Source organism: Nicotiana tomentosiformis, chromosome 2 (assembly GCF_000390325.3).
Source record: "Nicotiana tomentosiformis chromosome 2, ASM39032v3, whole genome shotgun sequence".
Taxonomy (NCBI): Eukaryota; Viridiplantae; Streptophyta; class Magnoliopsida; order Solanales; family Solanaceae; genus Nicotiana; species Nicotiana tomentosiformis.
Genome location: NC_090813.1, coordinates 46,999,929 through 47,025,617, shown reverse-complemented (window position 1 = coordinate 47,025,617; position 25,689 = coordinate 46,999,929). Strand labels below are relative to the sequence as shown.

Below are 25,689 nucleotides of genomic sequence, written 5' to 3'. Positions count from 1 at the left end.
ATGCGATCTTGAATCTTCGCAAATGCGACTAAATGATCGCATTTGCGATCACTGCCCTTCCCCGACTCCCTTCGCAAATGCGAAACCTGTTGCGCAAATGCGAACCTCTCAGAGGTCGCAATTGCGATGCCTGATCTCGTATAGCCTGCAATAATATCAGATGCACCAGCAGTGTTTTCCAAGCCAAATCTCACTCCGTAGCCTATCCGAAATTCACCCGAGCCCTTGGGGCTCTAAACCAAAGGTGCACACAAGTCTAAAAATATCATACGAACTCGCTCTCGTGATCAAATCGCCACAATAACACCTAGAACGACGAATTTAGCACCAAACCAAATGAAATTCTCAAGAACACTTTAAAATTTCTATTTTCTCAACTGGACGTCCGAATTATGTCAAACAAACTCTGTTTCTCACCAAATTTCACAGACAAGTCTTAAATATTATAATGAACCTGTACCGAGCTCCGAAATCAAAATACGGACCCGGTACTAACAATGCCAAACAACAATCAATTCTTAAAAATATTAGATTTTCAGACTTTTAATTTTCATCAAAAATTCATAACTCGAGATAGGGATCTCCGAATTCGATTCCGGGCATACGCCTAGGTCCCATAATTCGATACGGACCCACCGAGATTGTTAAAATATGGATCCAGGCCATTTACCAAAAATATTGACCGAAGTCAACTCAACTGAAGTTTTAAGACAAAAATTTTTATTTTTATCAGTTTTTAACATATAAACCTTCCGGGCCAATACCCAGACTACGCACGCAAATCGAGAAGGGTAAAAATGAGATTCTTAAGGGTTAAGACCGAAGTCAACACAACTGAAGTTTTAAGGCAAAAATTCTTATTTTTATCAGTTTTTAACATATAAACCTTCCGGGCCAATACCCGGACTGCGCACGCAAATTGAGGAGGGTAAAAATGAGATTCTTAAAGCTTAAGAGCGCAGTATCGAATTCAAAAATATAAGATGACCTTTTGAGTCATCACATAGTATATCTACAAACTAAAACAACCGCCCTCTACTCAATTGGTTATAGTCTCGTGATGATAACGTGTTATAAAACAATAAAAGAAGAAGAGGAGTATTGCAGAGAAAAGTACAGAGAGAGAATTCTTATTGATTTGGGATGAAATTACAATGGAATAGAACCCTTCTATTTATAGAGAAAAAGTGACTTAGCCACCAAGTAACAAATTCTAAAATCTCTCTAAAATATAGATATTCACCATAAATAAATTACTATTTATAACAAATGCAATATTATCATGCTAATATATTTTTTTAATCATTTGCGCATCGCGCGGATTCTAATACTAATTATACTGTAATAATGAAGATGGTGAAGGGTGACTTTGTTTCCATGATGAAGGGAATTCACTGTTTGGGAAGGTTTCCGTGCTTGGTAATAAATGAGTAAGAAATAAATGTCCTTTATAAAATTAGATTGGGCGCTTTCAATATATCATCTATATCTATACTATATTAAAAGCACCAAGGCCCTTAGCGAAATGTCGTTCGCCTTTTTTACTCTTTAAAAATATATTTATATTGGACAAAATAGTAATTTAGTTATTTTCCTAATAGGTAAGAATATTCATTAATTATTTTTCTAATATGTAGGGACAATCATTTAATTAATTGCCTAATATTAAGACTTTGATATGGAAAATCATATAATTACCTTTTTGTTGTAAAAAATTTAGTTTAAGAGTCCTTGACGAGCTCTTTTTTTTTGGTTAAAAAGTTTTAGGTTTAGTAGTGTTTTCTTTCTTTTTCAGAACTCATTTTCTTCGTATAATTATGTAATTTGATTATACAATGAACTACAGTAATTTATTCTTTTCTAATCTATTGAAAATAATTCATATAATATTTATTATTAATTCAAAAATAAATAATTTGCATTTTACTCTTGAAAAAATGGTTATTTTCTATAATATCACTGTAATCATTTAATTAGTTCATATAATATTTATTATTAACTGTATTATATGTTGGATAAAATTGTCAATACAAATAAAATATCTTCTTGAAAAGAATTGCCGTAAGATAAAAAAGGAAGAATAAAAGAAAAGAAAGTAGGAAATTTCTTCTTAATTAATATCCCTAATGACAGAGAAGGTAAAAGTCGGTCCTTTGATAGCTTGCAGGGAAAGTCAATATTTTCGAAGGAAAAAAGCTAAAAGATAAGACAATAACTACGAAAGTCAAAAATTTCGTAGTTTATAAAGAAAAAAGAACAAGACAATAAGTAGAAAACTCATTAATTAATGTCCCTATTAGAAAAGTCAAATTTTGTAGGTTAAAAAGGAAAAAAAGAATAGATAATAAGTAGGAAACTTATTCTTTAATATCAAAATTAAGGAGTGTAAAAAAAACGGTTAATATCCCAATTTTTATTTTCCATGAACACTTTCTTTTAGTTTTTTGGGTGGTCACTAATTTCATCTACCTATTTTGTTTGTAAGTCATTGTTAAATTAGAATTTTAAAACTAATTTTTTTGTAGAAAAAGGAGTTAAAAACTTCTATAAAAGAAGCTAATATTTTATATTTATTTAAATTTTTTTTTGTCATTCCTCTATTTTTTGTTAGCTTTCCTAATACCAAACAAAAAGAAATTTGCTCTAGAGATAACATTTTGTTAATTAGTTGACATTGTCTGTGTCATGAACTTAAGATTATATATCATTCAAAAAATATTAGAAAAAACTCTTAAATCTTCAAGAGTTTATGTGTTCTTGCTAAAAAAAATATGAAAACTTGAAAAATAATAATGAAATATAAAGATAAAATAAATTTTTAGTTGAATATATAGACCAAGATAATTGAGGACTTTTTAGTGTCATCATTTTTCTTTATTGAGTTAGCTAAATATGATCGAGAATCATTTTGAAGAACTTACTTTTTTTTTTATGTAACTATTTTATAGCTCAAAGACTATTCGTTAATATAATATTGACGTAATTTTTAAAATTGTGTACTTATTAAGACGGGATACACGTGTAACTCGCGTACCCTAAGACTAGTATATTTATAAAAGTTTTAAGTTTTGCTTGCACATGGAATTTAAGTTATATGTATCGGCAATGTAAATAACTTTTAACTATCAGGTCACTCAAAGAATATCTACATATAAAATAAAAATAAAATAAAATAAAATAGCAAACCTCCTAGAGATATGACATTTGTGATTAAAAATAAGATAGATCACCTGCTTAAAATAAAAAGTAAACATGACCTAAAGGCGTAAACTTCCTTGGGTTAAAGACTGCGAGGGCCTGCCTAAATCCCACCACCCTACACTTGCTCAGTTTAAAACACTATGCGCTCAATCTGAAAGAGCTAAAGTCCAAGACGTAACTCCATAATTCTTTTTCAACTTTCCCCATCTATTACCCAAACCCCACAAACCAACCTCCACGTCCACCCTAAATAGAAATATTATTAATATTACTTTCTTTTTATGATATAAAAAAATAATTTTTTTATTTTAACAAAAAAAAGTACTTTCCTTTTATGATGTAGAAAAAATATTTTCTTTCATTTCAACAAAATGACGTAGTAAAAAGTATTTTCTTTCATTTCAACAAAAAGAGTACTTTCTTTTCATAATGTAGAAAAAATATTTTCTTTCATTTTAATAAAACGAGATACTTTCTTTTCATGATGTAGAAAAAGTATTTTCTTTCATTTCAACAAACTGAGTATTTTCTTTTCATGATATAAAAAAAGTAATTTCTTTTCATATTGTAGAAAGGATACATTCTTTTTCAACAAAATAAAGTATTTCCTTTTTAGCTATCGAGCTCAAATTTCAACATTGTTCTCGTGTGAAAAAGTAAAATAGACATTAGTTCCTTTGAGTTCTTGTAAATTATTGAAGAAAATTGAGTCCGGGGGTGGAGGGAGGGGGGGGGGGGGTAGGAAACATGAGGATTTTGAAGAAGGTGGGTTGAGGAGAGTAGCATAAAAAATTATTTTACTAAAGATATTTTACTCTCTAACCAAACACTGAAAAATATTTTCCGGAAAAAGTTTTTCACTCACCAACCAAACAAGGGAAAATAAGTGATAAAACCACTCATTTCCCAGGAAAACATTTTCCTTACTACCAAACACACCCTATATCTATGATCATTTCTCCTTTATCATGATGCTTTTATTGATAAAGGATAATCGGAAGAAACTTGAACAAATTATGATCTTAGGGATGAGGATAATCAAAAAATTATATTATAGTCAACTCTAGACATAGTTTAAGGTTTTAAGCCAATACAACAATAAATGCATACTTATGTCATGATGGAAGAAATAATTGTCATAATAAACATGTATGCGACAGAGATAGCTTTACTGAAGACACTGATACTACTGAGAATAAAATGAACAAAGATCCTACATGCTTCAAAGAGTACGTCAACTGATGATACTTGTATTTTACACAAAGCAAACTAGAAAACAAAGAGAATGTTGCAATTTCCAAATCTAAGGGCCTCGAAAACTGTCTGCTTTATCCAGTCTTGAGATACCTGAGCTTGAGGATTCTCCCATTATATCAGGAGAAGGTGCTGGACGTGTTTCCCGCTTCAAAGAAGTTGGCAATCCTGAAACTTCCTGGAAAAGAATTAAAAGGAGTAACAGTTCTTATCTACACAATTCAATGACTAGGAGAAATGATCTCATTTTGAATTCTTTGTTCCATTTCTTTAAGAATACATAGTATTACCAACCACTGTAAGAATTGAGATGACTGATTTCCCAGTGAACATCAAAAAGCAAACAATTATACGGTATTAACATCAATGTTTGAGAAGTTGTGCAAATATTTGAGCAAATCAACAACTCTAGCTAAATCAAATCCAGATACAACAACAACCAACCCAGTGAAATCCCACAACTAGGAGGGTAAAGTGTACGCAGACCTTAACCCTACCTTATGGAGGTAGAGAGGCTGTTTCCGAAAGACCCTTGGAAACAAATCTAGATGCTGCTGGAAGTACAGGCCTTGGACATAGAGTATTGCTATGATTCCTTTAGACACAAAATACCAGGCGCAGAATGTTATCTTTCCTCTTCAAAATGCAATGACGTCACTATTTTAATCTTAAATGCAGGTATCTGTGCTCTTATGAAGCATCACAACATATAAGAATGTAAGAATCATTTTCCTCTGAACTTATTTCATTTTAGGGGTTATAAGAAGAAAAAGGTAAATGCATCAGTTCAATCGTTACGGACACAGTACAATGCCTCGCTCTTAGAGGAGGCCTTGAGTCGTGCTTAGTTTAATATGGTATCAGTAGCTGTAGCTGCTTCCAGTTAGTTCAACAATTTCTTATTTGGCAAAGCACAGTTTGAAGTTTCACTGCGACATAAAGTTGCAACATAGAAGATGAAGTTACATCATGCATTAGAAACCCCAGATGAAGGAGCATATTTAGGATGCACCGCTAATTAGACCTATCAAACTGTTCTTACTGATGGGATCCGGAAAGAACAGTAGGCTGATTTCTGTTTCCTTGTTGTTCTGTTCTTTTTCTGTACCATCTTGGCACCATTCAATAAAATCTTTATCTTATCCAAAAAAAATAAAATGTTCTTACTGAACTTGGATCACATAACAAATGAAGATTATGTAACAATAACCTTAGATTTTTACCTTCTGTTCAGTTTCATGCTCAAAGTCGGAATGAAACTGTTGCACAGGGTTACATGCAGCAGTCTTTTTTTTTTTTCTTTTCAAAACAATGCAGCAGTTTTCATTAAGAAAAATATGGCAACTTACAGTAGAATACTATAAGGAGAACAACAAGTAAGGACAAGATGGGACCACATCCAGATTTGGTGCAGTGATGAGGACAAGGAGTAAAGAAATGGCAAAAGAAAAGAGAGTTGGGAAAAAAGCGGAAGCAGAAAACAAATAGTTCTTTCACTTGTCCCTAATGGCTGCTGTGCTTTTACATGCTGTTAGAAATTTGTCAACTATGAGTCATTATTTGGTTGAAATGGCTGAGATCCTCAAATTTGAGTGGTTATCACACATTGTACTCATGAGATTGTTCCCATGTGACACTGATACAACAAAAAAATTCATTAATGCACCTTACCTTCATCAAATGCAGTCTCAAGTCACAAGGTCGAACTTGATTACCAATACAGGCCATCACAAAATTTGAATATTGAAACAAGACATCTGCAGCAGCTTGCTTCTTTTCTTCAACCTGGAATTTTATATGAGAGTTAAAGCTAATAGCACAATATAGAGATGAAATTTGCAAAGGATCCTCATGCACATTGCATGGTAACCAAACACAAACTTTTCAGCAAGCAGTGGTCACTCCTAAAATAAGGAAAATATTTTCAGATAACTAAAGTCAGCGATAAAATCTTATATACATGGCCAAGCTTCTAGCCATGCTTATTTCCATCTTACAGGGGTTATGTCAATTATTTATGCACCAGCGGCGTCCCTAATACATGTATCAAAAACCCAAAACCCATGACTACAGATGCTTAACAAAACAATAATCATCAAACCAATCCCAAGGAGAATTGTTTCTTAAGGTAAATAATTTAATCACGTGGGAAAAACTCCTGTATACAAACCGTATACCAAAAAATAGAGAACATACACAATAACATGGTCTGCTAATGTCACTCAATACAAAAAACTTCATGGCTACAGCAAAAACTATAAAAAAAATTATGCCTATATTATACAAGACGCTTATTTTGCAGTCAAACACTTCCATCAATCCTTAGAGAGGTGAAGAAAACTCTCTCACTTAGTGGGTATTTCCACTTTCAACTATTAACAATCAAATTTTCCTATACAGAATTTTATTACTGCCAAAAGATGTAAATCTTGATTATCCTTTTTCAAGTTGATTACCGGTTCCTTTCTTTAGCTAGGCAGTTCACCAATTTGAACTAGTCATAGTTTCAATCTGAGGAAATAAATCTCCTTTTCTTTTTGTTAGCTTTTTTAAAGAAAGATTAAGGGAGGATTTGCCTCCTAAAGCCTTCACCTATTGCAAAGCATGCAATTGCCTTTAAGGAGGTGATCTATGACCAGATAAGGCAAAGCTAGAATCTAGAAATCAAAGTCACTACTTGCTCGAAACACTTCTTCCCATTAGCCTAAGCTTTGGTTGGCAGTGTTACCTGGTACCTATATCAAATACCATCGTTATTAAAAAACCCACTTTTGAAAATTACCTAATTTTGATATATTCTTTTTAACCCAATTTTGATAATCATTCTAGACTCAAATGCTACTAAGGCCACAGGATTTCGAGATCCAACAACAACAACATACCCAGTATACTCCCATACTAAGGGTACTATGTACACAAACGTTACCCCTACCTAGTGAATCAGTATTCCAAGATCCAAGGCTCAAGATAGTTTCTTCCATGCTTATGGGTAAGTTATGTTTGGAACTACTGGTTCCAATCGACAAACAAACCAACTTTATTGTCATCTTATATGGCATCACTTCTTCCAAAAAAAAAAAAAAAAATTACAGTTAGAATTGTTCAACTGCATCCGAGATAAGGACTAAATTTTTTAATAAACTTGAAAGCAAAACACAAAAGGGGTAATAAGAAGCTCCAGTTAAAGCTTCAAAAAACACAAACAATGTCGAGTCTCTATAAAAACCAAAAGCAGAAGGTTTAAAGCCGCAATCGAGAATCAAATCAAAATACCTAGTGTTACATAGCAAAAGGATATCAGACTCAATATAGATGAAACAGTTAACAGGAAAACGGCAGAAAGCAGAAAGGTTGGTACCTCGTAATCGTCCTTCATCATGCCTGAAATATGGGTTTTCTTCCTCCTGCTTCTCCCTCAAATCCTAAATTAACGTCAATTTTAATATTGAGTATATTTGTTTTTATAAGTATATTTCTAGAGAATCACCAATGGCCCATTAGCTCAGTTGGTTAGAGCGTCGTGCTAATAACGCGAAGGTCGCAGGTTCGAGACCTGCATGGGCCAACGTTTGCTTTTTGCTTTTTTTTTTTTTTTTTTTTTTTTTTTAACACATACACTGTCTTCTTGCTCCTTTTTTGTTTTTTATATATCCTTGCGACAATAAAGTTATCTTATTGCTTTTTTTTAACACATACATATTTTTAACTTCTTTGTTTAAATAAATTTTTTCCCTGGTTTAATAATTTGCACGTCAAAGATTGTTCAGAAATTAGAAGTTAATTTTCGTAACAGAAACAAAGACACAAAAATTAAAGTTGGGAAAAAAATAAGAAAAAACCAGCAGTAATATTGAAGACGCTTATTACAAACTTTTGCATAAACTATAACAAATACATAATTAGTGTTCAATGTGATACATGTTATATAAATAATTTTGATAACTCAAAAAAATATATTCAAATTGATGGCTAGGTTCATTCTTTTAATATTATATTAATGGGTCTTTAATATACTAATCAGTTGGAATATATTTTTAATATTTGTAAGTTGAAAAGTTTTGAATTCAACTTTGACCAAATGAATTTGGCTATTGCATACTTTAATTGTTGAACGTTATTTGACAAATGTAACTGACTATTTACTAGTCTTAATATTATTGATATTTTCATGGATTTACTAATGATAAAGTTTGCTTCTCTTAGTTATCAGATGTATTCTATTTTGAACTATATATATATATAGCCTTGTGTTCATTTTAGTGAAGAGTGAAAAAAGGAAAAACTTTCTTCTCATATTTTTTTTTTTATTGTGGTGGATTTTCTTTTGATTAATCTTTGTTGTTTATACTCCTAATTTATACTGGAAGAGCTTGTCGAATCCTAAGGGATATACCTAATTTTATTCATCACGGTGTGAGCGAAATATTAAGGACAGTGTCTTTGACACGCCTCAAGCTAAATATTATTACTCTCCATAACCAATATATTTTTTTACAACAATACATACATCTCCTGTACAGATTGCTAATATCTTTTGCTAATCAACACTCTGCTTAAGCTAACTATAAAAATAAAAATAAAAAGGCAGCGCGTGCAGTGTTGTAGACACTTATTAATTAGAACTTCTGCATTAGCTATAGAACAGATACAAAGTTAGAACATTTCCTGTACAGATTGCAAAACTTTTGCTAATCAAAACTCTGCTCAAGCTCACGAGCCCTTCCATTTTTATTTGTTTCTACTGTTTTTGGAGAGGTATGACGGTTAGGATTTTCTGTTGGTCAAGGAAAGAATGGTGGAAACCATCAACTTTCTGTCGATGGGCTTGGTCAAATAAGCATCCATACCAACCTGTAAGCATTTTGCTTCATCTGATGACATTGCATGAGCTGTCAGTGCAACAATGGGTATGTGTGTTCCTGTCCCCATCTCCGCTCTTCTAATTGCCTTTGTTGCTTCATAACCATCCATCTTCGGCATCTGTTAGCAGAAATGTTTCTAAAACTCTTAGAATAATCATCCGGAGAGAATTAGAATTATACACGCAATAACACATTTCTATATTTAGTATCTCTTTTAACTATAAACTTCCTAATTTACCCTTAACGACATGCTCTTATAGCTATAGAAATATCATGGCATGGCATGTTCAGAACCACAAGTTCTAAATTCTAAGAGTACTTTTGGCACATGCAAAAAGTCTTTATTTCTTTATTGAAATCCGTGGCCAATCAAATATTGTTGTATAAGATGAAAAGGAGGGATTATTATGTAAAAGTCGTGAACGACTTACTTGACAATCCATGAGGATCAAGTCATAAGGAAGGGAATCAGCGCTTTCAGCTTGGGGGGTAATTGAACTGCCTTCTTCCTGAAGAGATTCATTTCTACATTCATCAGAACTAGACATGGGTTTTAGTGCATCCACTGCCTGCAGTCCATCTCCTACAACAACCACTTTAGCTCCCAATTTTTCCAGCATTATTCTAGCTACTCTTTGCAGCACTGGAGTATCTTCAGCAAGCAGTATACGTAGATCAGCTAGAGATTTCTGGTCTGCCATCTTATCTGAGCAGGCATTAGTGACCTCTTTGGTGGCAGTGCTTGTCAAATGACGTTCTCTATTCCTCATTTGTCCAAGATCATTCATGTCCGAAGTGTTTTCTTCATTGAAGTCAATATAGTAGTTATTTAATGTCCCAAAATGTGAGAGAGAGGCTTTGGCAAAATTTTCTTCCCTATTTTTTTCAGAAAGGAAGGCACTTGCACATTTTTCATTTCCGTTATCTGACTTGTCAGAATCATCTGAGCAGGCAATGTCAGAGTGGTTAGGATCAATTTCAAGACAATCATGCAAATCTCCTTCTACTGTTGCACTGTCAAAAGAATGCAGCTCAAGATTTTTTTCTTTTATAATAGCTTCCAAAATCTGAATCATTTTCCCTTTATATAGTGGTCTATTGACCATAACTAGGTGTCTCCTTCGCAGTTCCATCTTAATGGTACTGGGGGTATCATGGTAAAGAATCCATGCAAACTTTGCTCTGCCGTAGTATTTATCAAGAAAATTTAGCTGCTCCTTCCATATATTTGTGCTCAAGTCAAGTATGCCAATGTCTACAACTATGACAAGAAGTGATGGGGCACTAGGATCTTGAATGCTCAAATCTTCAGGTTCTAAACATTCACAAGGTTGCAAATGGCTTTTGGAAATAGAAATCCCCTGAAGAATTTGAGTGAGCTCATTCCAATCAGATGCTCCGCAAGTATGCACCCCATTTCTCTCTAACCACTGGGACATTATTTCTCTACTCATTCTGCCATTGAGTGCAAGCAACACCTGCATTCAAGTTCCATTATGTACAATTGCAACTTTCACAATCTTATACTCCCTCCGTTTCAATTTAGATAAGGTAGTTTGACTCGGCACGAATTTTAATTATAAAAGCTTCTCATTAACGGTAAAATTGGTAAAATGAAGAGTTTAAAGTTGAATTATTTCCAATTGTAGAAATGTGTCATTCTTTTTGGAACGGACTAATAGGAAAGTGTGTCATCTAATTTCAAACAGAGGGAGTAATCATTTGAACTCAAGGTACATGAGGGTTTTCAAAAGTTCAAAGTAATTTAACCATTCTTAATGAGGGTGCTGGGGACTGTAAGGGCTAGTTGGAGATGGATCATGATAAGATAATGAAGTAGGGATATCACATGATAAAGTGCCAAAAAAGTACTTTGATGGGTGCTTGCAAAGGGAAGAATCCGTATCAATTATACATTTGCCACAAAGAATTGTATGAGGGAGCGATCACAAGGGTGAGACAGGAGTGGAGATACGAAAGAGCTTCCCATAACCGTGAATTTATGCCGATGATCTTCCTTGAGTCTATACTTGTTACATATTTATGGATGAACTGACCACTACCATACATGCTGAGATTAAAATGTACATGCTATTGCATATAATACTGTTTTAATTGACAAAACTAGCAAAGTATTCAACCAAAAGTTGGAATATGGAACACAAATGTAGAGCGGAAAAGTTCTAGGATAAGCAGAAGTAAGACAGAATATATCTGCTGCAAGTTTAGTCCCATAACAATGGAGGTGAACTGAGATTAGACGAGATTGTGTGCTTAAAATGAAGGCAATTTAGATATCTAGGTTCAGTCATTAGAAGAACAGTATGATAGATGAAGATGTAATACATAGAATTCAAATAGGATGACTGAAATGGAGGAGTTTTGCAGGCTAGCAAAGTAAGGTGCGACTTTTTAGAATAATCAGAAGACCAACAATGTTACATGTGTGTAAATACTGGGCCTAGGTGTCTTAGAAATTTGAATGCTATGATGGACGTGCAGTAAAACCAGTATATACAGGATTAAAGATGATCAAGTCCACAGAGAATGCAACTAACTAACGCAGATGTATATGACATAAGTAATTAGATAAGTTAGCCTAAGCTGGTTTGGTCATGCTCTGTGTATTCCGACAAATACATCATTGCGTAGGTGCAGCACTACAGACACATCATTTCGTAGTTTTACTTACCCTCAGTTTATGTTCTTCAAAATTGAACTGGCAGTGGTGTCCAGTAACTTCTGCAGGACAGTTTAGTTGAAGGTATAGTTGCATCACTGTCCCTGGTCCATTTTTCTTTACAACTTTAATCCCTCCACCCATTTTGTTAACCTGCATATCATCCTATCATCATTAGAAACTGGCAAGGCAGTCAATATTCTTCACTTGTATGCTTAAAGCCTATTCCAAGGGGAACCTTTTTAGAAATGATGAACAGTGTGGAATTTTGGTTTGAGAGTTGTTTATGCCATCTATTGGCTTGTAAGGAGCTTAAGACGTCATCAAGTCCAGAAAATCATAAAGATAGAACTTGAACTCTTTTTCAAGCCAAATCCAATTTGAAACATTTTTTCTTGCGAATTCGAAGTCTCAAATTCCTGAAACTTATTTATTTGAAACAGGAAAAAGTTGAACTCACCAGGGTACGTACAATGCATAGTCCAAGGCCAGTGCCACCATGCCTGAGTATGAAAGTAATCAAACAATGAAATATATTTAGTTAGGTATTAAATAGCTTTAAGGTGTGCAGGAAGTAAATTCATTCAGTCATACATGCATACTGCTAACTAACTAACAAAGTTTACCCAATAGATGAAATTGATGTGAAAACTGCTTACAAGCGAGTTGTTGAAGGATCAGCTTGCTCAAAACTTTCAAATACAGATTCCCATTTACTTGGATCAATTCCTAGAGCAACAAAAAGGAAAATATCCAGAGAGAGAGTTAATATGCAGTAGCAGCAAGTGGGGAAATAAGTTTAAATGGTTATTTCATACCACAACCAGAGTCCTCAACTTCAAACCACAAGATCATTTTGTTATCTTTCTTGGACAATTTCTTTCCCTGGCTTTCTTGTCTCTTCAACTTTACTTTAGGAGCAGACCAAGAGTCTTTCTGATTAAGTGGAAAATTCCCTGTGCGAGAAAAAGTGTTTGCACTCTCGCACCATCCCCGAAGAATGATGTAGCCCGCTGTAAGGTATTTCAAGTTGTAAAATCACCAAATGCACTTGTCCATCAAGAAAATTTTATTTATCAAGACCCTAATCTCTTCATTTTATCAGAGGTGGTATAGGGTCGGTAGAATCACGCTATTTTATTCTTGTAAGGGCTTTACCAATTATGAGGACAAATGAAAGAACTTGCAAATGTATGTATTAAAAAGGTGCACTTACAGGTAGTAAACTTGAGAGAATTGCTAATTAGATTTGCGAAAATTTGAACAACTCTGGCAGAGTCTCCTTTAACTAATTTTGGCATATCATCTGCGGATAGAAATATGAAAACACAATATGCCTTTAGAAAACAATGCGAAGAGTCTCAAATTCAACTCTTAATCATAATTCTTTTGCATTTTCTACAGTTGTACGGAGAACAAAGGCTCTACCGGAGATATCTAGAACTGTCTCAACATTGTGATTAATGCACTGGACAGAGAACATATCAACAAGTCCTTCAAGTTCTTTAGCCAAGTCAAATTCTGTTTCTTCCAACACCAGTTTTCCAGATTCTACCTGTACAAAAAGTATAAGATGATGTATATAATTTTTCTCAGGTCTAATTTAAAACGATTATTTGAAGAACAAGCTTAAGCCTGCTGCAACGTTACCCAAAATGGTCCATGAAAATCTATCGTGCTATTTCATTGCTACTATAGTTTCTCCAAGGAACAGTGAGGTAACTTTAGCCAATCAAAGAGTAAACTCTTTCCAATATATCATCAAAAGAGTTGTCAATGTGCTATATCAGTGTTCACAAACGTGTTGATATTTCCTTAGTTTGCTTTTGCATCTTACCTTGCTGAGATCCAAAATGTTGTTCAGAAGCCGAAGCAAAGCGGTTGAGCATTTACGAATCTGAGTAATAGTTGCATACTGCTCATTTGTAAGATAACCATCACTTATAAGGATGTCCAGCAAGCCAATAACTGCAGCCATAGGTGTTCGTAATTCATGACTGTGAAAAAACAAAGCATGAAGTAACTGTAGAAATGTACAGCTAAAAGCTAATTATTGTCTATATCAGCTAAAAGAAACTAAAACTTTCAACTGATCACAATGAATCAGACCCTAAGGCAAGATCTAGAATAGAAGAGTGGAAGTTTAGCTAATTATTGTCTATATCATCGAGTTAAAAGTAGAAAGCAGTCCAAAAGAAAGGAAATATAAACAAAAAGCTAAAAGCTCAGAAAAAACGTGCTTCGTTGAACAAGCAAAAATGTTAATGCAAATTCTGCTGAACTTGAAGGGAGCACGTGTTGGTTAATATTTCGTGCAGATGTTGAACCTTAATTTGGCAAGTAACAATTCAGGTACTAATAATGCCTACCAGTCATTATTTATTTTGCAAAAAAAGTCCATATTTTCATGGAATTCGTCTGTTTTCTGATGCAATTTTTAAAACAACTATGGCGAGCAAAAATTAGACCAAAGGATAGACACTGCTGAAATGTCTGATAGCTTTATTTCAGATAATTTATTTTCAGAAGATGGCCGTCACTTGCTAATATGAGCTGTGTAAACATAAACAGTGCAATTATTTCTCTTTTGAATCTGCTAGAATTTAACCCATTATTAATGCACTAAAACCCCCCACAGCAGGTACAAATATATTAAGCTAATAATAATAAAGGACTGATGAATATTCACCTCATGTTTGCTAGAAATTGGCTTTTGTAATTGCTCGATGCCTCTGCCTTCCTTCTTGCATCAAACTGGCTTATCAGCTGTGCTCTAAGTTTCATTTCTTTTGACACTCCATTTGTCAGTACGAAGATGCAGACACATCCAATGATTAGGATGCATATTGATGCTGAGATCAATATTACTAGAGTCTTGATAGCCCTCTCGTCTACCTTCCCCATTATATATTTCCTTGGAATAATGATAACTCCTACCTGCAAAGATTGCAGATCAGTAAGACGTCTGATAATTTTGCCTCGAACTTAACCAACCATGATACTGAACTTGTGCTAAGCTAACAATTTACCATTGGAAGTCTCTTTAAGTGCAGGAAAAATGAGTCAATATAATAGAGCTGGTTCCCAAGTTTAGCATTCTCTATGTGCACTTCTTGACTTGGGGGAAGCCTGTTTCCATATTCTTTCTGTAAGCACTCAGCTCCAGACCGTATAACTGGGTCTTCAGAATCAATAGCCATCATTAGCTTTGGTCCTTTCGTAGTATTCATCAAGAGAGGGGAATTCGTGGAAGTAGCGAGCAACCATCCCTCCTGAGAGGTTAAATAAATGTGACCACTGTGGAATTCAACAATTTCTTTCATCAATTGACCTACACTATAAAGAGCTGTAGTAACTCCAACAACAGCAACTATGCTTTTGTTTGATGGATCCCAAACTGGCAGCGCTGCTGAAAGCAACGGCGAGTCTGTGTACTTGCTCACAGCCACATGCCACGAAGCTGCACCATCTGGTACTTGAGATATTCCAGCAATGTTTATCAACTCATCTGGTGGGATTATGCTTCGCTTTCCATTCCTTTCTCCAGTCGAGGGATCTAAGGGTTCTCGGTACCAAACTGCCGAGATGTTGTTGTGTATAGTTTGATCATTCCATCCTTGACGAGACGATAACAAATTAACATCATATATACCACTTATAGAATAATTGGCAAGATCAGAGTATATGTAGAATGTATTGTTGCTCCTGTGATCTCTGTGGAAAGCCTGAACAAAACCATTTCTATAGTTGATGGTTAAGGAATTAAGAGCTTTCCGACTTGCAAATAGAGCCCACGTTACATCCTTCATGGATTCGTACAGCTGCTGAGGCGCAAACATCAAATTAATAGAATTAGATAATGAGAAGCTTGAACACTGCTTCCAAAAAGTAAGAAAGCAAGAGGAGAAAGAAATAACCTCTACTTGTTGAGCTTGATCAACAGGTTTGCTATACTTTCTGATTACATACTCTGATAGCTTGACCTGAGCAGTGGTTATTTCAACAGTAGAATTCAAAATGTTCCACATTCGTAATATTGGTCGCTGCAGAAGTTCATGACGAAGACCAAATGCTAGTGTGTTTAGTGACCTTGTTGTGTAAACTCTGGTAAAATGCCATGTTAATAAAGTTAGCATTCCAATCAAAATAGCTAGCATGACCTGCATACACCCATAAAGAAAAAGGCCAAATCAAGAATCTGAATATATTTCCACCTCATTTAGCTCAATATATATCTAACCAACACTTGTACTATCTCAAGATGAAAAATCAAGATTCAATTTTCCAACCACGGAGCCTAGGAGCAACGGTACAGTTGTATCCGTGTGACTATAGGTTACGGATTCGAGCCATGGAAGCCGCCACTAATTCTTGCATTAGGGCAGGCTGTCTACATCAAACCCTTGGGGTGCGGCCTTCCCCGGAGTACAGTACCGGACTGTCCTTTTAATTTTCAAACCAGTAAAATATTAGAAGTGGGATATTGAAATAAATTGACAGCTCAAGATGAAAATTAAACAAAGGATTTAATTTAATATGTTTCTAGTAGACTAGCAAGAAGATAAAATAGGCTGCTAATGCCTGTAGTTTAGAAGTTTTTCTCCTATGGGGGTGAATCAACAAAGTTGGCAAGCAAAACAAAAAACAGCCAAAACTGATTGGTACTGTAATAAGAACTATGCATATTTACCCCTCCCCACCTCCCCCAAAGAAACGATTTCTATAGTTGCTTTCAATAAACAAAATTTACCATAATAGCAAGACGAACAACGAAAACACCACGGTAAGAGGACTGACAAATGCTACTGTCGAACTGAAGTTCTTCATCGACTTCAACATCCTTATGGAAGGAAGGAGATAATTGGTTTCTTTTGGAAATATCAGCAAAACCAAGCATCTTGTAAAGAGCCCTTTCAGGCAATGATCCATTTGGTGTAATTGGAGGTGATGAAGATTCAGAGCTTAGACTAGTACTAGTTCCATAAGCTTTATTATGTGCCATTAATATTCTTTTTGTTCAACTGTAAAGAGGAGAAATAATCACAAGACTAGGACTTTGCAGTAATTAACAACTTGAGGAGAAAGTTGAAGACCATAGACATAAATGACAGAGACTAAAGAAGGGGCAGTGTGTGTTGATTATATAAAATTTCTGGTGCAAGTGAATCAATGTCAGCGTGACACTGTCGCTTCCCACTTTATGAGCTTGTGAAATATGAACAGTGATTGGGAGGTGTGGTGTTATTATTCACTTGGTTCCTCATCCACATACCACCAATTTTTCCTATACTAACCTAAGTTGATTGTCTAAATATTCAATTAGGCTACATAATTCAATTATTTTTTGTTTTTTTACCCAACCACCCACGTCATCAATAGAGGACACCTTTTTTTTTGTTTCTCATCCGGTATCCGGTATCCGCATTGGAGCCCGACTATATCCGGATTCGCACAGGATATGGCCCCATTCGAAGGTAGTATTTTTCCATACCCAGGGAAGGAGCAGCCCTATCCACTGCACCACATCTTTGGTGGTGCGGACTTCCTTTTTTACTAAGGGTGTTATACGACACCCTACAAAGTACCAATTTTTTTGGGGAAAAAAACATGTATGTGTACACTAGACTAGATCTCTTGAAATAACATAAAGTGAATATCAGTTTGAAATAAAAAGTAAAATTTTAGTCCTTGATTCAAATCACCATACAAAATATATTGTGATAATAGATTGACATTGCTTGTGCAGAATTCTGTGTACGCCTTTGCATCCTATTCCATCCAACCTACGAAAAATCAGATTTTTCATGGTTGGAGGACTTGGAAGTGCTTTGGAATATTTGGATGACTTGGAAATTTATTAAGTTCAATAATCCTTCATCTCATTTTACATACTCCTTTGTGTTAATGGCATTTAAGAAAATATTAAAAAAATAATTGAAGATTAGTGCGCTAGAGAAAATACTAAGTGGGCGTTTGGACATAAGAATTGTAAAATTTCAAAATAAGGGGAAAAATATTTTCAAGTAAAAATGATATTTGAAATTTAGGACCCGTTTGGCCATGAGTTTTGCCAAAATAAATTTGAGATTTTTTTGGCAAACACATGTTTAGCCATAGATTTTGCCCACATTTTGACAAAATTTCAAATCCAAAATCCCAAAATCACCTCAATTGCTGATTTTGGGCCAAAACATGACAGTTACATTTTTAAATTTTTTTAAATATTACCCTGAACTTTTATAGTTTGTAAAAAAGCCACATTTATTACGACCAACTAAATATTTGATGAATATGCTCCCTTATCAGCTCAATCGTTTGTGCATCTTACTTTTGCTTCTGATTTGTAGGCTAAATGACTTTCTGAATACTCATATCAGTTACTTTTTAATTAGGAGCCGTAATTCTCTAATCGGATTTTATTGTAATTAATGATTTATATAGTTCATTATAAAAATAATAATTTTGTACCAAACTTATTTATGTTCAGGACTATGGTTTGTGATAATGGTACTATTGGGTATTTGTGATAGTTTTTAGAACTTGTGGGATATAAGTCATGTTTCATGTTTTTTCAAATAAAAAGTGAAATATGTTTTGAAAAATCATGTCCAAACACATTTTCATCTTCAAACCAAACTTCACCCAAATCAGATTTTTCAAAACAAATTTGGAAATCTCTGACCAAACGCCAGCTTAGAGTTGTGTTTGGACATGAATATAATTTTGGGTTGTTTTTGAAGTTTTGTGAGTGATTTGAGTGAAAATTTTGAAAAACAGTTTTTTGGAATTTTTCAAATTTTCGAAAATTTCCAAAATGCATCTTCAAGTGAAAATTGAAAATTTTATGAATAACCGTTGATTTCGAAAAAAAGGTGAATATTTTTTTGAAAAAAGCGAAAAAAATTTCTTATGTCCAAACGGGCTCTAAATCATATTTTAAACGTCAGAATAAATGTGATTTGAATTTTTAGTTTGAAAGCTGTGAAAGTCAAATAGATTATAGAATAAATTTATGAGTACAATAGTACGTGCCAAATATTTTGAAGTATTCCAAAATGGATAGAGTGCAATCTAAAATAGGGCATAAAGAGTAATAGCTCTTAGGTCACTGGTAGAGCTTTCACCCAAAAAATTATATATTAAAAAAGGAGGAAAAAGACTTCTAAAAGTGTTAGTACCACTTAAAACAAGGACATAAATGAAAAGTCAAATGGTCTGCCCTTCGCTTTTTAATCAATATTCTGGAGTAGCAATCTGGATTGCAAAGGGTAAATACAGTGGCGTTTCATATCATGACCTCTGAGTTTAGGAGAAATCCTTGATCATTGAACCCACCACTTGAACTTTAATTTTTTACTTTTATCATTAGCAGCTTGTTATTAACTTTACAAATGTGACTTGAAAAAAAACACTAAGGTTTTGTAGCTATTGGTTATTAAAAGTCTATTTGACCAAGTTTCTTAACAGACTAAAAGTGTTTTTTTTTTTCAAAAGCATTTTTTTTTTCTAACTTGAGGTGTTTGGCCAAATATTTTTGGGTAAAAAATACTTTTGGGAAGAAGTAAAAAAAATAATTTTTTTTCAAAAGAAGAAGCATAAGCAGTTTCGACTTTTTTTCTTATCAAAAATACCCTTAACAAAATATAGTATATACCAAAATACTAACTGTTAAACCTAATACTTAGGATATTAATGTATAAATATTTTTTATTATTTTTAGGATAACTTTCTAATATATAATGACTTTAAGGGTGAATGCTTTTTATATTTGTTGAATGATTTTAAATATATTTAACTTATATTAAAAGAATTAAGTACTTTTAAATTTTATTTTCATATTTTACATAAATAAAATAAAAATATTTAATTATTGCATGTCCTTATTCGTAATTTGATACTTAAAAGTACTTTCTAAAAAAATACAAATACAAATTATTGTTCAAGAGTGTTTTTGAGAGTGATTAGTCAAACACAAACTGGTTTTCTCCAAAAATATTTTTTTCAAAAATATTTTTGAAAATATCACTTCTCAAAATAAATTGATTTCTCCGAATTGGCCAAACATGCTATGAGGCTCTTTTCTTTATTTTCTTTTCTTTTTCTCTTTTGGATTTTTATGGGAGAGGTGTTTGATATTGTGATTCACATTGCTGAAAACTACCATTGAATAGATACAGACTAGTCAGCGGTCATCATCGAAACCTTGTACTGGCAATAGCTAGGCAAAATGTAGTTGTCATTGACGACTTATTATTGATTTTTGAGGTCACAAAATATCCAAGTGTATGGGGGACACCGACATTATCTCTTATGGATCCTTATATGGACTACACTGCTTTGCTGTGTTGAACTGGAGTCCGTGTTTTTTTTTTTTTTTTTGTTTTTTCTTTTGTGTTGCGGACTTAACAGTCGACGTGCAACATCGCATTTGGCATTGCTCTTAAATGCTTTCCCATGCAATAATATTCAAATTTTACGCTGCATATAAACATGATATAGGCTTGTCCGCTGGAGACGAATTTAGGATTTAAATCTTATTGGTTCAACTTTTAAAGTTTTTAGTATTGAACTTGTTTACCCTAAAAATCGGATAACAATTAAATTTATACATGATTTTAAGGATACGTGATATAATTTGATACAGAGTGATAAATCGGATCAATTATGGAAATAAAAGATAAAAAAGTAAATACAAACTACGCAAGTTTGAGCAATCTAGCCTTGTAAAATTAATCTCCCCCGAGCTAGAAATAATATAATTGATGATATTATTGATGTTGTAGTGCAATGAACTATGACAAAGATAAAAATAACACTATATAACCTTTTGATATGAGTTACAATTATGTTTTATGAATTGTCAAGTCCCACTTATATATTAGGGGAGATATACCCTTTGAGATATTATTTTATTGTTCTATAAAAGGTAAAAGTCCTTGATTTGCTGACCGTTGGTTCTCTTTTTGAGTCGTTCCGTGATTTCTGCCATAATGATTGGTTAATGGCGAGAATTACGGACCCATATCGGATGAGTTGGCAAAACTTTCTTCGAGACCATTAGAAACATAACCGGTCACGCCTTCGGCAAACTCGAGGGTAAATCTGATGGTTTTGATGGCTAATTTTGATAGTGCTTTAGGTTCGATCATAATTACCATGTCCCGATCTTGATTGGTGATGTTAGTCGTCAGATCGATCTTTGAGCTCGACTTCACCCGATCACAGATATTTTCGGCCCTGGCATAATCAAGGAGTTTGGAAGCTCGATCGAATATCGAGCTCGGTTTTACCCGTATACAGAACTCGTTATATTTTTAAAGTTATGAGTTCATATCTACTATTTTTGTAATTTTAATAAATTTTTACATGTAAATTTTTACTCCGCATAAAAAATTATGGATTCAACATGAACCTATCGGTAATACGCTAAGTCCGCCCTTGCTGCCCACTGCTTGCATTATAGCTGGGATTCAGCTGGGCTTATAGCGTGACCAAAAATATTTTTTTCCTTTCCAACGTTAACGTGTTTGACCAAGTTTTTAGAAGGAAAAAAGTGTTTTAGAATAGAAGTTGAAGCAGATTTTGAGAAACACCTTTGAAAAAATACACTTATAAATATTTTTTAAAAGTTTGACCAAACACTAATAAATGCTTAAAAGTATTTTTTAAATTAATTAGCCAAATAAAAAATATTTCTCACTAATTTTTTTTTTTGAAAAGTACTTTTTAAAAAAATACTTTTCAAAATAAGCTTATTTTAGAAACTTAGCCAAACATGCTATCATTATAGTCATAGCTCACCTCGCTTAATTTAGTCAAAATTCATCTCAACTCGGTTAGCTCGATTGTACTTTAAAAGTAAAATCTATTCAATAGGTTCGATTAAGTAGCAATCAATTTAGAGCTTAATTTAATAATGAGAAATTTGCGCTTGTAGTCAGTCAAATATTAATAAATTTTAATTTTGATCCTTATGATATCTGACTAAGCACATTTAATCTTCTATTAATTGAAATGCGCATTTTTATCCTGTGCCTGTGAATCTTAACAAATTTACTGATTTTAACAATTACACCATTTAGCTATCCATGAGATATGTTAAGTTTTTCCCGTTATTCCATATTTGATAGTAATATATAGCTCTAAAAATAGTGTGGATATTACATATTTCCTATTGGATACATTTTAAATTAGTTATCTCTTTACGATTGGCGTGAATCAACATGACTACACTTCATAATGTTGTTACCTGAATAGAAAATCTATATATTTAAGAAATTGCATAAAGGTACAATATTCTTAAATAGTCTTAAGGGTATAAATGGTATCCAACCCTACACATCCACCCAATTTAGACCATATTTATCCTATCAGGAGAAGGACCTCTACTTTGATGATACTAAAGTTTGCATTATTTAAGCCGATTCCAAAGACAAAGAGAATTAAAAAAGATATATAGGTTCAGCTCAGAAATCAAACTTTTGAAGAACCCAAATATTCGAAGTAGACAAGCCATGGATTTGAAAGATTGCAAAATATGGGAGACATAACACGTGTATTTTTCTGGAATTACTACCAGCAAAAGGCAAAGGGCATCTCTGAATTTTAAAACGTCGCTCTGTAGGATGCATTACATAAAATAATATATGCATTACTAATAATATCTTGTTTGGTACATTTTTTGAATTTATGTATTAGTTATGTAAGCATTAGTTATACACCCTATTTGGTATTATCCTATGCATAACTAATGCATAGAAAATCATGATATTAAGAATGCAATGAGTTAAATGCATTAGCTTAGTTAAAGACAAAATTGTCCTTCACAATTTATGCTTGATTAAAATATGCTATTATATTAATGCAAGTTTAAAATAATCCAAATAGTGAGAAATAAAATTATATCCCAAGTAAATAAATAAATACTTAGTATATTTCCTTTTTTTATAAATAAATATTTAGTTCTATACTACAATATAGGTAGACAAATCAAATAATTTTTTTAAAACTTTTTCATATAATAACATTTCCCAACATATATTTCTTTTAAAAAGATAGAGTGATGGACTGGTTTTGAGGGTATTTTTGTAAACAAACAATTCTTTTAGAAATTGTGCAATACTTTAATACATCAAACCAAACAATGGATAAGAAATATGTCAGCATAATTAATGCCATCAAAACTAATGCAAGCATAACTAATACCAGCATTACTAATACACTATATTCAGTATTATGTTATGCACCCTACCAAACAGACCCCTCATGGTGCTGAAGGCTGCGTGTTTTGTAGATGCGCCGTTGGTGCATTACAGTCCGCTACCATACACAGAATCTGTCGTGAAATATTAATAGTAGTAAAAAGTGTCATGCTCAATTCTCATCGTACCTATTATATGAGGACTAAGATATTTTAAGCTATACACTAATTTATCCACTCGACCTACTCCCATTGCATAATCTAGTCGCGTTGAGTGAAAAACAATTGCTTGATACGCATGTATACGGTCGAAGTTGAGCTCGACTATAACTTGATAATTAGGCTTGGAACGTGGCGACCAAGGACTAAAGATCGACCTCGAGTTCCATCGAGCTAGAATCCGAGGTCGGAAAGCCTGCCTTCGAGGAACATTAAGTCCGGTGTCGACCTTAGCCTCGGACGAGCTCGGAGAAACATTGTTGAGATAACTAACAAAAGTCCGAAATATCCGTGATCGGTCGGATATTTCGGCGGGAATCTCAGCACGAATCAATAAGGAACCGGCAATCAGCGAATCAAGAGATCTTTTACCTTTTATAGTTTTGTACCTAAAGTAAGATTCCTCTACTATATAAAGGGGAGGTTTGATTATTCATAGCGGACATTGTAACACGCATCCAAAAGCAATATGTTATTATTCTCCTTAAGTTCTTATTGTTCTCTTGTTGTTCTGGCCCTATTGAAGTACCAAAGGTGCGCTCAGCCCGGTGACTAGGAAATGGGTTTGCCCTCGATTAAAGCACTTCTGGCTCGAGGGTGGCCAACCTTCCAAGGTTAAGGTTGTTCAACTTGTGTGGTTTGCATTTACTTTTCCATTGCTTATTTGAATTACAATTTGATTTACCGTTTTGTATCAAGTTAGATCACGTATTCTTAAAATCACTTATAAATTCAATTGTTATCGGATTTTATGGGTAAACAGTTTGGCGCCCACCGTGGGGCTAAGGATAATAGTGGTTATTTGATACAAATCTCCATAATACACACTACTTTACGCTTGCTCTTTGAAGTGTCTCTGATTGTAGGTTAAAATACAAAATGTCAAACTCTCAATCAGTTCCCCTACATGTTGACCACGAGTCTGGTTACCACGGTGAAAATAACAACATAGCATCCGGTAACGAGGTACCGCCCGCTGATCCCATCGAAATTCTGGTCGCAGACCCAATTGACGCTAATTCACATGTGGCTATCAACGCAAACTTGCCAACTGACCCCGAGAATAACGTCTATGGTGGAGCCCGATCGGCAACTCAAAATACAAAAAATATTGGAGGGGACGGGATCCGTTTACGGGTGATCTTCGAAATGTTGCAGGCACAACAGGCAGCAATAGCTTAGTTACAGAACCAAAGCCGTGCACCGAGCAGAGTTGAACCTGATCCACCTCGGGAAGTCATCCGCATGGATGAACCGGTCGCAGGAAGGTTGAATGAACATGAATCGGGGCTAACCCCGAGATCATAAAAATGCTCGAAGAGCTGACAAAACGGATAGAATAAGAGGAGAAAAAAATCGAAGCTAATGACAAAAAAGGTGAAAACCTACAATTCCAGGGTATATCAGATCCCAAAAGCACCACCGACATTGAAAGGCCTGGATTCCAAGAAGTTCGTGCAAAAACCTTTTTCTCCGAGCGTGGCTCCGAAGCCGATCCCTAAGAAATTCCTCATGCCCGAGATTGCTAAGTATAATGGAACGACCGACCCAAATAAGCATGTGACCTCTTACATATGTTCCATCAAAGGGAACGACTTGGAGTATGATGAGATCGATTCTGTCCTATTGAAGAAGTTCGGAGCGACCCTATCAAAAGGGGCTATGATATGGTATCACAACTTACCTCCTAATTCTATTGATTCATTTACTATGCCTGCAGATTCTTTCGTGAAAGCACACGCTGGGGCCATCAAGGTCGAAACCAAGAAATCAGACCTTTTAAAAGTAAAACAGAAGGATAATGAGATGCTCAGAGAGTTTGTGTCCCGGTTTCAAATGGAATGAATGGACCCACCACTTGCCTCTGATGATTGGGCCGTTCAGGCTTTCACTCAAGGGCTCAATGTTCGAAGCTCGGTGGCTTTGCAGCAGTTGAAACAAAACCTGATTGAATATCCGGACGTTACTTGGGCCGACGTGCATAACCGGTATCATTCGAAGATCAGAGTGGAAGATGATCAACTCAGGGCCCCTTCAGGGTCTGTCTATCCCATCAGAAACATTGACAGAATCAAGAGAGATATCGATCGTGAATCGAGATCAAACATAGATAGGTACCAGCCGTATAATGGAGACCGAAGAAGCAGAGGGTCCGGGCGGAACGCTATGAGAAACGAAATAAGAAGTGACAGAGGTTAGAGCAATCGGGGACTCATAAGCAAAAACAGCTTCGATAGGACCATCAGGCCCAAAGAATCACCAAGGTTATTAGA

At 34.3% G+C, this 25,689-nt stretch overlaps 2 protein-coding genes and 1 non-coding gene across 5 annotated transcripts; 1 reads left to right on the top strand and 2 right to left on the bottom strand.

Moving 5' to 3' along the window:
* Positions 1-4,230: 4,230 nt before the first annotated feature.
* On the bottom strand, positions 4,231-7,950 carry LOC104105879 (uncharacterized). The gene is made up of 3 exons (XM_009614298.4): positions 7,814-7,950; positions 6,127-6,240; positions 4,231-4,633 (listed from the first exon to the last, which is right to left on the bottom strand). Exons 1-3 carry the CDS (start codon positions 7,832-7,834, stop codon positions 4,505-4,507), a joined length of 264 nt encoding a protein of 87 aa, XP_009612593.1. The 5' UTR covers positions 7,835-7,950; the 3' UTR covers positions 4,231-4,504.
* TRNAI-AAU (transfer RNA isoleucine (anticodon AAU)) lies at positions 7,947-8,020 on the top strand. The gene has a single exon. It is a non-coding gene; the product is annotated as a tRNA-Ile (tRNA).
* Positions 8,021-8,869: 849 nt separating this feature from the next.
* On the bottom strand, positions 8,870-17,220 carry LOC104105880 (histidine kinase 1). Of its 3 annotated transcripts, none has more exons than XM_009614299.4 (13): positions 16,748-17,220; positions 15,915-16,157; positions 15,027-15,821; positions 14,687-14,934; positions 13,835-13,994; positions 13,426-13,552; positions 13,214-13,303; positions 12,816-13,010; positions 12,657-12,726; positions 12,458-12,500; positions 12,010-12,150; positions 9,749-10,795; positions 8,870-9,435 (listed from the first exon to the last, which is right to left on the bottom strand). In XM_009614299.4, exons 1-13 carry the CDS (start codon positions 16,997-16,999, stop codon positions 9,220-9,222), a joined length of 3,627 nt encoding a protein of 1,208 aa, XP_009612594.1. In that variant the 5' UTR covers positions 17,000-17,220; the 3' UTR covers positions 8,870-9,219. The 3 variants fall into 3 exon arrangements, with proteins under 3 accessions (XP_009612594.1, XP_009612595.1, XP_009612596.1); XM_009614300.4 differs by having other exon boundaries at positions 15,027-15,818; XM_009614301.4 differs by having other exon boundaries at positions 15,915-16,101; positions 16,748-16,880.
* Between the last annotated feature and the right edge of the window lie 8,469 nt (positions 17,221-25,689).

Coding starts and splice junctions, on each gene's coding strand:
- LOC104105879 (XM_009614298.4), bottom strand. CDS start 7,834: ATGATGAAGGACGATTACGAG. Junction 6,241..7,813: donor TGATGAAGGACGATTACGAG/GTACCAACCTTT, acceptor ATAAAATTCCAG/GTTGAAGAAAAGAAGCAAGC. Junction 4,634..6,126: donor TGAGACTGCATTTGATGAAG/GTAAGGTGCATT, acceptor ATTCTTTTCCAG/GAAGTTTCAGGATTGCCAAC.
- LOC104105880 (XM_009614299.4), bottom strand. CDS start 16,999: ATGGCACATAATAAAGCTTATGGAACTAGTACTAGTCTAAGCTCTGAA. Junction 13,304..13,425: donor GACAGTTCTAGATATCTCCG/GTAGAGCCTTTG, acceptor TTCTATCCGCAG/ATGATATGCCAAAATTAGTT. Junction 10,796..12,009: donor TTGAAGAACATAAACTGAGG/GTAAGTAAAACT, acceptor ACTTGAATGCAG/GTGTTGCTTGCACTCAATGG.